The sequence below is a fragment of the Tyto alba genome, unplaced genomic scaffold, assembly GCF_018691265.1.
Source record: "Tyto alba isolate M040663 unplaced genomic scaffold, T.alba_DEE_v4.0 Super-Scaffold_18, whole genome shotgun sequence".
Lineage (NCBI taxonomy): Eukaryota > Metazoa > Chordata > Aves > Strigiformes > Tytonidae > Tyto > Tyto alba.
In genome coordinates, this window is record NW_024881280.1 from 9,491,350 (window position 1) to 9,508,163 (window position 16,814).

The following is a 16,814-nucleotide window of genomic DNA, read 5'->3' on the forward strand; positions in this document are numbered from 1 at the left end:
GGCAGCCTCAATCGACAGCAGAGCCCGCCCCGGGGCGGCGCCTCGCTGCGGCGGCAGAGGACGCCTGCCTCCCCGGGCCCCCCTTCCGCGGCCGCTCCCGCCCCGCAGCCTGGCCCCGAGCCGTCGGTGGAGTTTAATGTTCCATTTTAATCCGCTAAAAATAAAAATACAGTGACTACAAACCGTGCCGACGCACCCGTAGCATTCACACGAAACAGCGCGCAGCAGTTCAGACACTCAGTTTAGGTTCGTAAGGCACGGATGCGCTAAAAACTTTTTTTTTTTTTTTTTTTTTTTTTTTTAATACAATAGTGCAAACTCACCAGCGCCTCACAGGCAACACTCAGAGCTTTTCCGTTCAAACCCGCACTTGGGTGCCAAACATCGGTGACCACCCTCAGGCGCCCCGCTGACCCCAGAGAGAAGCAGAAACGAAGCCTGGAGGGAGGAAGACTGGGCCCCGCCATCGCCTCACCCAGCCTGCCTCCCCACACACGACGGCCGCGTCGGCAAACTTGCCGCCATCGCGCATGTTGGCCCGGCCAAGATGCCTCAAGGAGCTGGCCGTGCCCTCTTCGCAGCCGTGGAGGAGGCGCCAAGGCTGTGTCCAGGCAGGGAGAAACTGCCCCCCCACAGTGCTGTGGACCCACACGGGGGTATCCAGTCCTGCTGAGGAGATCCCCAGGAACAATTCCAGGTATGACTACCAATGGGTCCAATTCTGTTGTTTCTTCATGCTTATGAACTTGCCAAAATTGTGCGGTTGTGTCTTGGGTTTGAGTGAGTGGTGGGGTTTTTTTTTCTATAGTAGCAGAGGAGGGGGCTACAGCGGTGGCCCCCTGTGAGAAGCTTCTTGGAGCTCCCCTGGCTCCAAGTCAGCCCCACCTCTGCACCAAGGCTGAGCCAAACAGCTGCGCCTCTGCAATAACATATTTAAGAAGGGATGTGGTGATGAACAGTGGGACTTGTGAGGAGGAGTTGCAGCAGCTGCTTGAACAGCAAGGTCAGTGGAAGAACGGAGGAAGAAAGGAGGGGGGAGGTATGCCGGAGCAGAGACCCCCCTGTATCCTGTGGGGAGATGGCAGGGCGGCCCACCCCGACACCCGTGAAATTCTATGGTGGAGCAGACACTGATTTATGGCCTGTGAGGGGCTTCACATAGATGACTAAGGTGGCTGTGCCCAAAGGAGGCTGGGATCTTGTGTGAAAAGGTAGCCCTCGCTGTTGTAGTTCAGCGCTGGGAGGATTGCAGCATGCGGGGGTGTCCCACGCCGGAGAAGCTTGGGAAGGGCTGCAGCTGTGGGAGGGATTCCAGTCAGAGAAAGTTGGTGATCCATGATGGAGCAGTGTGGGGAACGCTGCGGCCCGTAGGAGGGACTCATGTTGGAGAAAGTTTGTGGAGGACTGTCTCCTGTGAGAGGGGCACCACGATGGAGCAGGGGGAGAAGTTCCAGAAGCTCCCCCCACTGAAGATGGACAAAGCAGCAGCACTGACTGCACCCCCCATTCCCTGCCCCTGCGCTGCTGGGGGGAGGAGGTAGAGATATCAGGAGCAGAGCTGAGCTCGGGAAGAAGGGAGGGGTGGGGGGAAGGTGTTCTCAAGATGTGGCAATGCTTCTCACTGTCCTACTCCATTAAGTGTTGTTAGTGTCGGTAATAAAACTATGTTCTTTTTTTTCTTCCCCTAACAAGTCTGCCTTTTGCCCGTGACCATAATGGGTGATCTGCTCTTCCCAGTCTTATCTCAAATCCCAAGTCTGGCTTATCTTTCCCTTCTCATCGCTGGGGGGGAAGGGAGGAGTGAGTGGCTGTGTGGTGCTCAGTTGCCCTCTGAGCTCAAACCATGACAAGATGTCTCATTTCTATTGCATGTGCTTGGAACGTTACACCAGGCTGTTGTTGTCTATAAATGGGAGATGTGTTATCTGAGAATACTGTCCTGTTTTTGCCTAGGATAGTTAATTTAATTTTTCCTCTTAGTAGCTAGAATAGTGCTGCGTTTTGGATTTAGTATGGGAGTTGGTATGAGAAGAACACTGACAATACACTGATGTTTTCAGTTGTTGCTGAGAGATCAAGGACACTCCAACTCCCCATGTCCTGCCCATGTGCAGGTGTACAAGAAGCTGAGAGGGAGCCTGTAATCCCATATTACACAAAACAGGAGGCCAAGACCCCCAACCAAGGTTAGAGGAGGGTGTTAAAAGGAAACAGCTCTCATATTCTCACCTACTGTCAACCTCCAAGAAACTCAATAGTTCATTTTCTGATGTAATTTGTTCACCTTCAGAGCTATTTAACAAAACGAACTTGAAACACTAACATTTTCATCTGTAAAGTAACCTAACTCACATCACAGCTGACTGGATGTTGCAGATGGCTTGCCCATGAGATGTTTGTGGAAGAAAGCTTGGATCCGCTGCCAAGCATCTATCTGTGCCTCAGAGTGTGCCTTGGGCTCTCCTCCCCACACCACAGGCCGGCCAACTAGCGCATGCATTGAGGCTGCACACATCGGGAAAAAGGGGGGTTCAATGTAGTGCCCTGCTCCAGGATAACAGACCATCTCAGGCTTTTCCCTCCCGTGAGCTTGCAAACGTTTGCTCCCCTCAACTGCAAAGAATTCACTCTTCCAGTTACGATCCTCCCGGCCAACGATGAACAAGAACTGACACTCAGCCCTCTCCAAAGGGATGAAGCTTTGTCGGTCAGGCCCTTCTAGGGGGTTGTTCAGCACATCGACAACATCAGCAACCCCGGACTCATTGAACTTGATGCGTTTTGTATCGACACCAAGGGGTGGAATGGTGATGTCCTTGTAGCGGAGCACTGCGCCCACATTTGCCACTGAGCAGTTGATAACGGCAGTGGCCGTGATGCCCTTTAGGAAGGAGGCCATGGAGATGCACAGCTCACCCCCCTTCGAGATTCCAAGCAACCCAATCCCAGGGCCTTTAACCTGGAGGGGAGAGAAGAGAAATCACAACCCGTGAATCACAGCACGCCACTTCTTTAAAATGTTGTCATGTTCACAGCAGTGTCTCTCCTGAATCTGGACCCCAGGTATATGAATCTAAGTTCCTGTGTGCCCACATCTGAGGGACCCTGGGGCACTGTTCTGTGCTTGATTTATGATCATAAGCCTGCTGAGACTCCAGCATCATCCCAACAAAGCTACAAGGCTCAGTGTTGAAGCATGTGCTTCAGCCATGCTTGCAAAAAGCATGCAGATGTGCAGTCCCAGATTCACTCTGATTATAAGGCAGTTCAGGGAAGAAGAGGGAAGGGGCAGGGGAGGCCTCTTCTACAAATGCTTTATTTCAATGCAAAATGCTCAAAGTCAGCAATGACTATGCTACTGTCATCAGTTATGCTAACATATTTCTTATATTCGACCACTGTCTTCGATTCCCCTATTAAGAAGCTAAGATGGGGTAGCAGAGTCCACATCAGCTGTTCTCCCGTGACTCCAGTACACTTGGTGTCTAACTCTCAGTGAAAAGGAAGTATTCTGATTAAAATGTGTCTTTAAAAAATAACCTATTAAAATAATTTTTCTAAGCAAATTGTACAATCCTCTGGAGTCAATCTAGAATAGGTTACCTTCATTTTCTTTTACACAGGCAAATTAACGAGCGACAGAAAAGCTAAATGATCTTACAGGGTGATGAAATCCTCTAAGGATATTGGAAGAAGTTCAGGTAATATCACAACTGCTCCAATATCCAAAGACCCTCAGAGGTAAAAAGGCTTTGAGAGAGCATCAAAATTTAATACCTTTCATACCTTATCACCAGTGTAATAGGCTCCAAACCCACTGACTTTGAAGCATAGAAACAGGGAAATTAGGAGATAGGCCTGAAACTTTGCAACATGTTAAAAACATGGTGAAGGTATCAGTGGAGATGTTAATGGCAAGCTACGGTACTGCCCTCGGGGGACAAAAAAGGCAGGGGGGAAGCAATTTTTGGAGCTTTTTGGGCAGAGAGATGGCACGAGCAGTTAGGGTTAGGGTGACTGAAAAGCGACCAAGACCTTTAACAACTACTCATCGGTCTGAAGTTGAGGAAGGTATCTATTTCAAGCTCTCCAGAGACACCAAGTGTTGCCTTGTGCAGTTCCAGTTATTGTCATGCACAGCTACTTGGAAGCAGACACAGAACTGAGCAGGGTTCTCTTCCAAGAGGTATCGACTTAGAAGGATCCCCAAAGTTCACAACTGGCTACTAAAATCCACGCTTACCAAATACTGACATTTGCAGTGATTTTAACAGGTTATACAACAGACAGCAACTGGTGGACTTCCTTGAGGCCTGGATCACAGAAAGCTATCGTGCTCCACAGCTGAAAAGGACATTTAGTTCTGAAGGTCATTCTACAGAGCATGAACCTAAAAGCCCTGCTGGAAGTCAGGTAAGCCTCCAGTACCCATAACCAGGACCCTGGTTATGACACTGGGCTGAATGAAGCAATTACCAGTATGTGACCTATGTGTCATTGTGTCACCTGGCCAGTTAAAAAAGGCAAAATTAGAATAACCTGCCAGATAACCATTGTAATGGGCGTTAAAGATATAAACCAAATTAATTACAGCCCACTTGAACAGAGATGCTATTTTAAGTACAGGCGCTCTGCCCCATCTGCAGTCGGACAGGACCTGACTAATGAGAGTTCCCTGTAGTGAGAGGGTGTCAGTGAACAAACTAACCTGGGTGTGTTGTAACATATAGTTTATGGCTTCTTCAAAATATTCCAGGTCTAATTCCTTCATATCTCTGGGGAGATCTTCATACCTGTAGAAAGCCAAAGCCAGCACAGCAAAGCCATAGTTGGCCAGCAGGCATGCCCTGTATTCAGGGAGTCCTCCTCCAGTTCCATACAAGTCAATAATTCCCGGAAAGGGACCGTTTCCTTCAAGAGACCACATAACAGGACATATTAACCTGCAATTTTTGATTTATATTCCAAATTCATAGGGAATGTGTCTTTTCAAAAAAGAAAAAAACATAGAGCAGCAGAATGGTACTAAGGGTCCTAAATTACCGTGCCAGTTTGCAGTAAATGGCTACATTGCTTCAAGATTAAACAAGACAGCACCAAATTTCAGGCCTGCTGATGTTTTGGATAACATTAGGGAGCACGTGGCTGGAAGGGAAGAGATCCCTTGACATGACAGTCACAACTACTTCTCTATATCATGTAAATTCACTTCAGAGGTACCAAGCTCTGTGTTAACAATACCCAGGAGGCTTCTCCCCAGTGCACTTCTCAGAAGACTGGTCAAAAAAATCTCATCTTCTGATGGTTCCAGCTTCTCAGTTTCAGTGTAAATGGACTACAGCTGTTTATTCTGGGATTAAGAGAAGAAAGTATTGGCAACTAGCTTTGCTAAGCCGGTGAGGAAAGCTTTACATAAGGTTCATCAGGGGACAAGGACTGAAGTCCCGACCTGAGCGGGGTTGCTGCAAAATGGTAGCAAACCATTTGGAAAGGAGGAGGCTGAGAAGGAGGCTCCCGTTCCTGCTCAGAAGGGAGGGTAAGGCTTCCCTCAGGTGTCTTCAGACTAACAGACATAACCTGAACAACAAACAAGAACTGGAAATTCAACCCCAGCCACAGGACTACAATGCAATCAGAGTTTGGGACACTGGCTGGGACAGCATGTATGATTTTGGCACTATCCTGGAAGAGTTACCAGGGACAGACAGGGAAGAAAGTGGAGAGGGGAAGGCTACGTAAAGGAACTCCTTGAGTACACAGGGTTCCAGAGACGTGCTTCGTGAAAGCCTCTGGATCACAGGGGGAAGGAAAGGTGGGATATGGTGGTGGTGCAGCTGCTACAGACCACTCGATCAAGAGGCAGGAGATGAGGCTTCCTGTAGACAACTAGAAGCCTGGACAGCTGCTGGGAGGACAACACAGCATTTGTCAGGCAATCTGAAAGCATCACAGACCGTTTCAATGATTATTTTCTGACAAAAATAGTGTAAGGGCAAACCTGTCTCATGCTTTACTTGATCTTCTGCTCACACACGGGGAAGAACTGGTGACAAATGTGGCAGCAAATGGCAGATTGGGCTGCAGCAACTATGACATAACAAAATTCAGGATCTGCAGAAAGGCTGGGAAGCAGCAGGCTCAGGACTCCCAACTTTTGGAGAGTAACCTTCAACTTACTCAGAGTTACTGTCTGAATTCCCTGGAAAACAGCCAGCTAGAGGAAAGGTACCTTGAAGGCTGGCTGACGCCACCTCCCACGGTGTTTGGAAACAAAAAGGGTACTGTGATCAATGCCTTCCATGTCCAACACCAGTCAATAAAACAAACGCGCGTATGTTTTACCCCATGTAGCTGCTCCACGCGAGGAGTGTGGGCCACCAGCTCAAAGCTGGTCAGGCTGATCAGGCCACCCCTTGAAGAGGTCCAGCTCCCCCTTGTCCCCTGCCCGATACGGGGCCCAAGGGGAGCCCGGAGGGGGTCTGCTCCGGGCCCGGGAGCTCCTTTCCACGGGGGATGGAGTCCGGCACGGCCGATACTCACCGCGGGGCAAGAAAAGCGTCGCCCGGATCCTCCCCTCTCGCACCGGCACCCTGCGCACCCCGTCCTGCAGGAACACCCGCTCATGCTGCGCCTGGGCCAGGGGCCGCCCGGGGGGGTCCCCGTGGCCCTCCAACACCTCCAGCTGCAGGAGGTAGGGCTGCTGCACGTCCTTCTTCACCAGCCGCCAGAAGGGCTGCTGGGGCTGCAAAGCCCAGAGCAGCCCCATGGGCTCCAGGCCGGAGAAGCTGCCCCCCGGCAGCGCTGGGCAGCGGGCGAGGTCCAGCTCCCCGTCGTCCCCCGCCTGGTAGCGGGCGCAGGCCTGGAAGAGCTCGCCCGTCTCGTCCCGCAGGGATGTCCGCAGCGTGACCGGCTGCCGCGGGCCGAGGCCTCGCACGGCGATGGCCAGCGGCTCGTCGAAGAGGCTGCGGGCGGCGGGCGAGAGGCGGATGGAAGGGGCCATGGAGGAGAGGCGGCGGGCCGAGGCCGCCCCGGAGATCCGCCGGGGGCTGGGCCAGGGCAGCTGCCTCTGCCGACCACGGGAGCTCACCCGGCGCAGGGAGCGGACAGTGACCTGCCACATGGCCCTGGGACTCGCCCGCCCCTGGGGACGGTACTGGGGAAGGGCCCGGCGCTCCCGGGGCCCGGCTGGGGCGGGCGGTCCCGGGGCCGGGCTGGGGCGGGCGGTCCCGGGGCCCGGCTGGGGCGGGCGGTCCTCCGCTCTCCTCCGCCCCGCCTCCTCCCCCGCCTCCCCCCCCCCTCCGCGCCTGCGGGAGGGGGCTCTGCGAAAGTCTGTGGGCTCCGACACCCGTCCTGGCCGCGGGGGGCTGCTCCTCGGTGTCTCGTCCCGCGACCCCCTCCCCGGTTCCCCGGGCCCGGGCGGTGGCTGTGGGCGAGGGGACGTGCGGCGCAGGGCGGGAAGGAGGGGGGTGACGAGCCACCGAGCAGAATCGCTGTCGGGATTCGCTGTCACGACAGGGAAAGGGGCCTGTGTGCCTGCGCGCAACGAGGCCAAGGGGCAGGAGCGAGGCCAAGGGGCAGGGGCGAGGCCCAGCCGCAGCCGAGGCAGGGAGAAGGCAAACCGGCGCCAGCCCGCCATTCCTTCCCGTCTTGTTGCCGCCCCTTCCTCCATGGGTGCCCCAAGGCCTGGGCGAGGTTGGGTGGTGTCTCCACCAGGCTCTGCCCAGCCCTGGCACTTGCGCAGCCGGATGAATTGGGAAGAGTAGTCAGGGGTGTGGGTGGGGTGAGGTAGGGGTGCTTGCACAGACTCCTTAGGCAGGCCAGGAAACACTTGGCTCTTCCAGTAACGGGTTGTGCAAGGGTTTAAAAAGGGAGCCACGCAGTCCGCCCTACCTAGAGCTGGATCTTTTGCTCCAAAGGGAACTGCAAAGGGAGAGCTGCTTCTTCAGGCTCCCTGACTCCTCCTGGGAGATGCAGGTAGAGGTGCCTCTTGCTCAGAGCTCCCAGTGTCTGACTTAGTGGTGTGAAACAAGTGGAAACATCTGAGGAAATCCTCAGCATTGTCCTGTTTGTAAATACTAAGTGGTCAGAGGTATTGGGCAGAGTCTCATCAGTCTTTCATTCTCCGCACGGCGATGGCCAGCAGCTCGTCAAAGGGAGCGACCGGGACCTGCCACATGGCCCTGGGTTGCTGCCTTCACTGTGTCTGCATTCCAGCTGAGGCTTCTTCTAAATATGCAACTTCCTGCACACCAGCGAGGAGAGAGGAATTGGGGCAGGAGCTGTTTGGGCCTGCACCCTGCAGGGTGATGTCAAGGCTACCTGGAGCTGCCAGCACCCATGGCAGGGCAGGAGTGGCACAGCCGCTCCCTGGCACTGTGGGAGCATCTCCAAAGGGTGGGAGCTCTGCCCAGATACTTGTTGACAAATACTGTGCTTATCTGCTGTGGTGGCAGTTCTCTAGACCAGGCCTGTTGGTAATTACCCTTGCAGGTGCAGGCACAGCTGCAGCCCTCCTCCCCGGGCTTCTCTCACAGACTCTGTCTTTCCTCTCCCTGACTCTGCCAAGCTGCAGGCTCCCTTCGGAAGAGGTTAGTGCTTTGCTGCACGCAGACCTGCAGGCAGCTGACCCCACAGTCTGGGAGCATTTTGGCAGCTTGCTCCTGCCACCTTCATGGACTGCTGCCCGTGGAAAGGCCACCCCAGTGAAGGCCACCTCTGTGACAGGATCCTGAACCCAACAGGGTGTTGTCACGTGTGACCAGCTGCAGGCATGGCAGTGTCTGGCACAGACCTCCTCTCCACTCTCCTCTGTTCCAGCTCCTGTCCCCGAGCCAGGACATGTAGAGAGAGGTCTCCTGCAGCACCAGGAACTCTCAGGAATCGTCCCAGGGGAACCCTCTGCTCAGCCTCTGGTGTGGGGCTCCCGCCAGGACAATGGGGCAGGAAGGGAGCACGTTTGGGGTTTGGGTCCAGCCTACCCCCTGCGGGAAGATGTTCTGCAGCTCATATGGGATGGGAGCCCACCTTGCTCAGCGGGAGCATCCCAAGAGGGGCTGGTGAGGCCCTGTGCTGGGGTGGGCGCATGAGGCCGTGGCCTGGGAGCATCTCAGGGGAGAGACAGCCCCACCAGCCTGGCACTGCTCTCCTTGCATCTCCTGGGACTTTGCAGTCTTGCACTTCTTGCCAGATGACAGCAGCTGGTGTGGCCATAGGCTGCCGCAAGGCTTCTGTTGCTCCCTCCCTCCTGCTCTGCCACCGCCTACTCTTCTTGCCCATACCCAGGCAGAGTGCCTTATCCAGCCCAGGGCAGGCCCACAGGTTTTGCCTGGGCCAGTTGGGAGCCTGGATTACAAAATATCCCAGGTAGAGGAGGGCCTGGGAGTTTCATTTGCTACTAATCATCTTTTACCAATTCTGATCATGTAACCGGAAAGTGGTAATTAATTAACTCTCTAAGACTCAATTTCGGAGTTTTAGAAAGCAGGCATTCTTTATTACAGCACCAGACACACGGGGGATAGCTCCTCCTAATTGTGTGTGAGAATGAAATCAACAAGCATTTATACTACCTTAATCATATATATTCATTGCATTTTTATAATATTCATAACTTTTCCGGGAACTCATTTAGCATATGTTAATGTCTCTTGTGCATGTCAGTTGGAGTCTTTGGGTGGTCGTCAGGGGTCTTCAGATGAAGGCTCGTAGTCTTCTTCGCTGTGTCCGCCAGTTGACCCTTACTTCTGCGCAAACTCAGTCCTGTAGTCATGTACATCTTGTCCTTCAGGTCTGGCCTGGTCTGGTTTGTTGCTAATTTACAGCTTCTTTATGTTTCATTGTACCTGCCACTACAAGGCCAAAGAGTCTCCAGTAAGATTATTTATGAGTTCCTTATCCTACAGTTACTCCAATTATTCCTCAAAAGATTAGTATTTGTTCTACAGCACAATGGTTAAGTGGCTAAGACAGCTTGAATTGATCCTAATAATTCTATTCCTCAAATATCTATTTTCTAATAACCTTAGTTCACAGGTATCGATCTCTTATATAAATTTTGCAATCCAAACATGAAGCAGCAGGTGCACAGCCTTTGAGAGGAGATCGCACAACAGCTTCTCGAATGACCAGACCATATTGGGGCCAGAACTGGAAGTTACCAGCCAGAGCACATCCTTTCAGAGAAGTGAACCCAAGGCACAGAAGACACAGCTCTTCCAGAGAGATCTCTCTCACAGCAGCCTGAGACCTCTTGGCTAGAGACACCAGCACCACTACTTTTTCTAACACCCCATATTGTACAGTTTCTGCAGTTTAGCAATCAGAGATGTTTCCATTTGTGATGAGACATTCACTATAAATGTGGTGAAATCTCTGTACCAAAAGGTGCATATGGTGGAGGTTGCTTTAAAGTATGGGCTGAAGATGGGGAGATCACAGTTATATGGAAAGAACAGAAATTTATTTAAAGTTCACAGACCACCAGCAAGATAAATGAACATATTGCATATGATCTGTTCAGTTAAGATCAATTCAATTGCTAACCCTTTTCTCAATGCCTGATCAAAAGAGATCTGGGAAATTACAGAAAATGTGAACCCAGTTATACTCACAGCTGCAGGTATATCAAGTCATGTTATTTGGGTTATACTGGCGCAGGTGTGAACAATACTAATTCGATAAATGAAAATGCATCTGTCAACTCAGGTCCTTCAGACCTGGGTGTACTTGCTGGTTGGGTAGAATAAAGACTAGATTTCTTGCCAAGCATCATCCTGGCCCTCTGAATGAGCCTTATGCTGCCTCATAACTTATCTTAGGTGGTCAGCTGGTTCACAATGGACATCTTGCTCCTGGTGAAGGGTGGAAAGGGATGGAGAATATGTCTAGCATTTACTTTCTTTGAGATGGCAGACATTTTCCCGGTTTGATTAACAAAAGACTTGGCTTTGCAGAAATGATCTGCATGCCCACTGATGAAGAGAAAGTGCCTGTCAAGAGCAGTGGTCTCCCCAGTACGTCAGAGGCTATGCTCAAGACTGTCAGTCAACTAATGCTGCACTGAACACCACCTGAGGCGAATGCCAGCACTTCTTACCTGGGCTGCAGCTGAAGGTAACTGGTGGGGACATTCAGGTATGCTGAGAGATTTCACAGAGTACCTAGGGGTGATGGCAGCCACCAGGGCTTCTGCTGCATTAGCTGCAGGCGTGGCCCCACCTCCCATGTCCCATCTGATGCCCTGCCTCCTGCCCAACACCGGCAGCACAGGCAGGATGCTGCCCACATTATTAGTGTAAGGAATGATTCTCTCAGATCAGACTGCCATTGCTAGGGTCAAGGGGTGGCATGACCCTTACCTGCATTCAGAAGGCATTTGCATGATTCGCTCTTGCTGCCAGATGACCCGGACACCAGATGTCCCTGGCAGTCCACCAGAGCCATGGCATTGCTTACGATCCTATGTTTTCTATCACTGATTGGGTGAGTCATCATACGGGCATGTAGTTGCTCATCTTTCCTACTACCTCTACGAAGGTTTATTTTTGCGGAGCGGCAGAGGAACGAAGTGCCGAGACGGGTTCAATGTGGGTGATAGAGCATTGAATATCGTATCCCCTTTATTGGTCCAGGGTACATATATTTATACAGACAACGATAATTATTATGCCTACTAGTCACTAGCTGATTGGCTTAAGCTCTAAAGGTCGTATTCGCACGGTCCACCTACTTGCAGTTAGCTAACAGCACAAACTTCTCATAACACTAAGTTTCTCAGGCCACTATTTCTAATTCCTCTTAACTTGTTTTCGTTACACAACGGTACCATAACACTAAGTTTCTCAGGCCAACGGTACCATAACACTAAGTTTCTCAGGCCACTATTTCTAATTCCTCTCAACCTGTTTTCGACACACCACGGTACACAAGGCCGAAGCATCCTTGACATTCTTCATGTATCAGCAGCTGCGAGCAGCTGCAGGCAAAGTCTAGTGAGGCCCAGCATCAGCGAGGCCCAGTATCAGCAGCTAGAACAGGCTCTGATTGTACAACTGCTCGGTGGGCTCAGGACCCTTGTCTCTGAGCCATTCTCCAACATATTTTATCACATGTTGTCAGACTCTGTTACTGTTCGGACCACACCACCCCAGAGGGAGCCGTCCCCAGTACACTGATAGCATAGCAAATATATATGGGCTATTACCAAGTTGGGACTCAGCAGACCTAACCTCAGCTTCTAAGAGTTACTCATGTATCCAGACCGTTCTCTAGATTTCTCCTGACCTCAAAGGGAAAGAGGGACCCATATCCTCTCAGCCAGCTCCATACCCATCCCTGTCCCTCCACTCCTCCACTGCTCCACTCTGGCACTTCAGGCACAAGTGCTTCTTGAGAAATAAGCACGTATAGCAGGCACCCCCTGAATATATGTCAGGGTTATAGCCCAAGCAAGCCTTGCCTTGCCTTACAACATGTGGAACATTCCCCTCCATCAGCCATAGTGTGGCCTCTGGAGGATGACTCACTTCCTCAGGTCCCTCGGACCGAAGTTGACACAGGGCTTGTGCCAGGCACAGCTGGGGGAACAGCATCTCATATCCCATCGCCTGACAGGGCAGACAGGCTCTGGCTGCTTGGTGAGCCTTAGTGCTCTGCAGCGGGGACTCCTCCTTAAAGCAGCTGGTCCTTCCCCATACCCTCCCACACACAAGCAGGGAGATTGCAGCTGAGGGGCACTCGCTGTGCTGGGAGATGTCAGGGCTGCCTGAAGCCCTTGCCGCAGCGCCCGTGGCCGGGTGAGCTGGGCACAGCCAGTCCCCTGGCACCACAGGAGCATCTCCAAAGGCAGCAGCTCTGCCCAGGCCCCTGCGTCCCATGGCTGCATGGGCTGTACCTGCTGTCAGGCCAGCTGCCACGGAGGCAGCTTCCAAATGGCAAGTGCAAACACAGGGCAAGTTCTTGGGAGCAATCTCCCTTCAGGCCTGCAGCTGCAGCCCCATGCCTGAGCTTCTCTCCCAAACTCAACGAAGCTGCAAGCTTCCTTTGGAAAAGGTTGCCCCTTTTCCTGAATTCATACATGTTGGCAACAACAGTTTGGGTCTTTAAATAAACGTACTGAAGATCACCTACATGTAGTGAATAGGATGAATCCAAACACTAGGAGATCTAAGTACTAGTACTTAGCACCAGGAGCACTAAGGGTATACTCAGGTTTCTGACAGGCTGACTCTTTGATCAAAGACTGATTCTGATGTATCAGCCATGCCTTTCCTTCTGGCAGCCGTCCTCAGGCCATTGATCAGATTGCTGTGTGGGGTTATCATGAGGGGTGAAGTCCAAGATGTCATGAGAGGAGAACTGCACAGAGAACGTGCCCTGTGGCACATAAGGTCTGACCACTCAGAGAAGCAGAGCTGCCTCAACTATAGATAGTCATAGGAATGTATTCTTGCACTTTTCCTGTTTCCTCCCGGTGGTGGACGTAAGGTCTGAGAATAGTTTTAGCTGGACTTTGGATGAGAAGTTTTCAGCTGGAATTCCAGGTGAATTTGCAAGGTGCATTTCCTGTCGTGGGCACAACTGCTTCACAGTTCCACTCACCTCCTGTGAACCTCTTCACCACCATGAGGTCATTTTGGAAGCCCATTTCTGACTGAACTGCTTTATGTCACATGGAGATGCCATCTCCAGAGCAGGGAAACGGGAAACGAAGGGCATCTGTGGGAATGATGAAAGTCTCCTCTGTTTTCCTGGTGAATATATCTCAGTATGTAAGAAACATACTGAAGATCACAGTGCCTGTTGTCTGAACATGCTTTCCTCTCCAATGCCAGATTCCCAGTGATAAAGTGTGATGCGGGAAGGTTTAACGAGGGCTCTCACAAGCATACACATTATAAATAGGCTCAAGGCTATTGTAGCTGGTGCATCTGCTGTGGTGGAGGAACATGGGCTGGTCACCAACCCGCCCTGCTGCTACTTGATGGGACAAGTCCCTGCTTGGAGGCTGCTGATCTGTGTGTGGGAAATTCTAACTGCTCTGAAACATGAAATCAGGCAATTGCCTCTTTTCTCTTTATGAGCACCATTGCACTATAAAATCATCAGTACCAAGAATGGTACCTTTGTATCCAATATTATAAAAAGCCATAGAATATATAGGCTCCAAATAAACACGCTAAGAGACCTCAGAAATAAAGGGAATTGGGTGAACTTAATTTTGACCCATCTCTTCGTACTTGATTGCATACATATGAGAAAGTGAAAGACCATGAAAGCAATGTCTGTGCTGTTAACCTAATGCAAATTTGTTTTCTAAATTTTGCAGAAGATGCCATGTGCTTTTGGCTGAGCTACATAGTTTTCCTTGCTATCCATTGTCTGTAAAATGAGGATGATCATAGTTTTTTACCTTGCCTTGAGTTGCAAATTGAAAAGTATTGATAGTTAAGAAATACAGAGATCTTCAGTGCTGGAGGACATTAGAGAAGGATGAAGTATGGCTATTGCAAGTGTATTTGTAGCATTATTATGCATTCTATATTCCATTATTATTATTGAGAATTCAAACATGCATGCAAAATGCATTCCTATTTTTGTATATGGAACAAATCATAAAGCAGATAAATCGCTTTCTTAGTCTGAAACTGAAGAGATCAGTTTGTCACTAGGTCTGAAATCCTCCAGCACGTTGAGGCATCTCACCATTTTTCTCACTGGAAGTCAGTGTAGTGATCCTGAAGGGAAGACCATCGAGCAGTTAGTGACCCACAAGAGCTGACCCGAGCACGCCCAGGCCTGTGCTGTGCCCCGCTGCACGTACAGCACAGATCCCCTGGCCGCAGGAGGAGCTCAGCCAGCTCTTCCTCACGGAGAAGTCTGCAGGCAGCTCCCACCCAGTGCCTGCCATTACACCGCCTGCACCTTTATCAAACAGTGCAGCAAGATGTTCTTGTGCAAACATCGTTTCTGTTTGACTGTAGACATGATAAATTGACCCGTTTCCTTGTATAAATAATCTTACAATACCTTGAAAGGCCAAAAGGGCAGAATCTCTACTATGGACCATGTCTGCAAGGCATGCTGCGTGTGGGTCAGTCTTGTTCCATGCTACACTGCTTGGGGTTCCCAGCATCTAAAGGGATGCAAGATTATCTATGCTATTCTCTTCTGAGAACGTTAGCTCTAATAAATAGCATTTTTAATGCTTCCTTACAGAATGCAAGTGCCTTTCTCACTGGGATCATAATGGACCAGCACCTCCTAGTGCAAAACATTTGGTGCAGTCAGCAGGTCTCAGTGAGTAATGCCTTTCTGGAGAGAGAATAAAGAAAAGAGAAACTGTGCCTGGCCAGCCTCACACAAATCCATGAGGGGTATTTGCAAGATGTTTAGTGCAGGTGGTTTCCCCAGTGGACTTAGAAACCAAGGAGGAATTATCAGAATGCTTCACCCCAGCTGAAGTACTATGCTGTCTTAGGAAACCAGGGAAAGGAAAAGCTAAGGAGAATTTGCGCCGTCTTTGCTTGTTATTAACATACTTGGCATGGGGGTGCCTACAGCCAACGCAGAGAAAACTGCATGAGCTGCTGCTGCAGCTTTGCACCACAGCCACCAAGCAGTGAGCTGCGGTGCAGGCAGCACCTGCCATACAGCCACCCATGGTGCAAGGGCCCGTGGCACAGCCACCCGTGGTGCAAACGTCTGTGGCACAGACACCTGTGGCGCAGGTGCCTCTGGTTCCAAGGCAGGCACACAGCGCGGCCCGAGAAGGGCACCACTGAGGCACCAGCTATTTGCCAGGGGGTTGGATGGCGGGATGAGGACTGCTCATCCCCTGGTGAGGGTGAGTAAACAGAGGGGTCAGAGGATGAGTGTGACAACATCGTTCCTGTCCAGCCACTAGTGATTCTCAAAGGCCCCAGGGGTGCCTCAGCACGCTCCTTCGGTGTGTGATTTTACACAGCACGAGATTTAGTAAAAGCATACAGGCAAAAAAGGGCAGGAAAGGCAGGCACACTGGCTGTGGCAAGTGTGGGACTTTGGAGGAGGCAGTGTACACTTAAATCCTAAGCAATTAGAGTGTGTGGGTGCCATCTCACAGAACCCTGACAACCCAGCAGTTTAGAGGAGCACAGGGTAACACAGCCCACTCCTTGTGGGTATGGCTTCAGGAGGCTTTAAAGACAGAAAATCCTTCACATGCTGACTACAATGATAAAACAGCATTGTGGTGTAGCTGAGTTTTGTCAGTATTTACGGGAACTGGCCACACAGCCAGGCGTGTATTCATGTAACATGTTAAGCGATGATATGAAAATTTTTGCACCCATCATGAAAACCCCCATATTAGAGGGTGCCCCATTTGCTTTGAGAGGACCAATGAATTCCTTGCTAGGGGTTGCTGCAGGAAAACCAGTGGGGGAGGTTATTCTATCACTAAGACAGCTTGCAATTATCAGACTGAAGAGGCAGAGCCTGAAACGTTTCACACAGAACAGTGCCCATCACCAAATCTGCCTGTGAGTAATGGGAGTACTTCCTGCAGTAGGGCAGGCTGCTTTAAAACACTGTGTAAACACACAGATGATATACAGACTGCAAGAAAGTTCACTAGCTTCCTGAAGTTAGCTAGGGTGCAATAATATGGCTGGTGAAAGGAAAAAATAAAAATTATTAAGCATTTCCCTTTCCTGGTCACTCAGCCATGCAGAACCGCTCCTAGAGCAGATACCTGTTTTAATCAGAACATCTGATTTCTCTACCCAGACCAAAGACCTTCTGCCTCCAGATGAGATACTGTGATCTGGACTGCT

General features: G+C 50.9%; 1 protein-coding gene across 1 annotated transcript; it reads right to left on the reverse strand.

The window, feature by feature from the left end:
• Positions 1-2,258: 2,258 nt before the first annotated feature.
• LOC104363927 (acyl-coenzyme A thioesterase 1) lies at positions 2,259-7,305 on the reverse strand. Its single transcript, XM_032984753.2, has 3 exons — positions 6,541-7,305; positions 4,709-4,911; positions 2,259-2,959 (listed from the first exon to the last, which is right to left on the reverse strand). Exons 1-3 carry the CDS (start codon positions 7,118-7,120, stop codon positions 2,354-2,356), a joined length of 1,389 nt encoding a protein of 462 aa, XP_032840644.2. The 5' UTR covers positions 7,121-7,305; the 3' UTR covers positions 2,259-2,353.
• Between the last annotated feature and the right edge of the window lie 9,509 nt (positions 7,306-16,814).

Bases quoted from the DNA above. Each gene is read 5' to 3' on its own strand.
- LOC104363927 (XM_032984753.2), bottom strand. From the start codon at position 7,120: ATGTGGCAGGTCACTGTCCGCTCCCTGCGCCGGGTGAGCTCCCGTGGT. The intron at 4,912-6,540 runs GTGAGTATCGGC...GGTCTCTTGAAG, and splicing joins GACGCTTTTCTTGCCCCGCG to GAAACGGTCCCTTTCCGGGA. The intron at 2,960-4,708 runs GTTAGTTTGTTC...TCTCCCCTCCAG, and splicing joins ATATGTTACAACACACCCAG to GTTAAAGGCCCTGGGATTGG.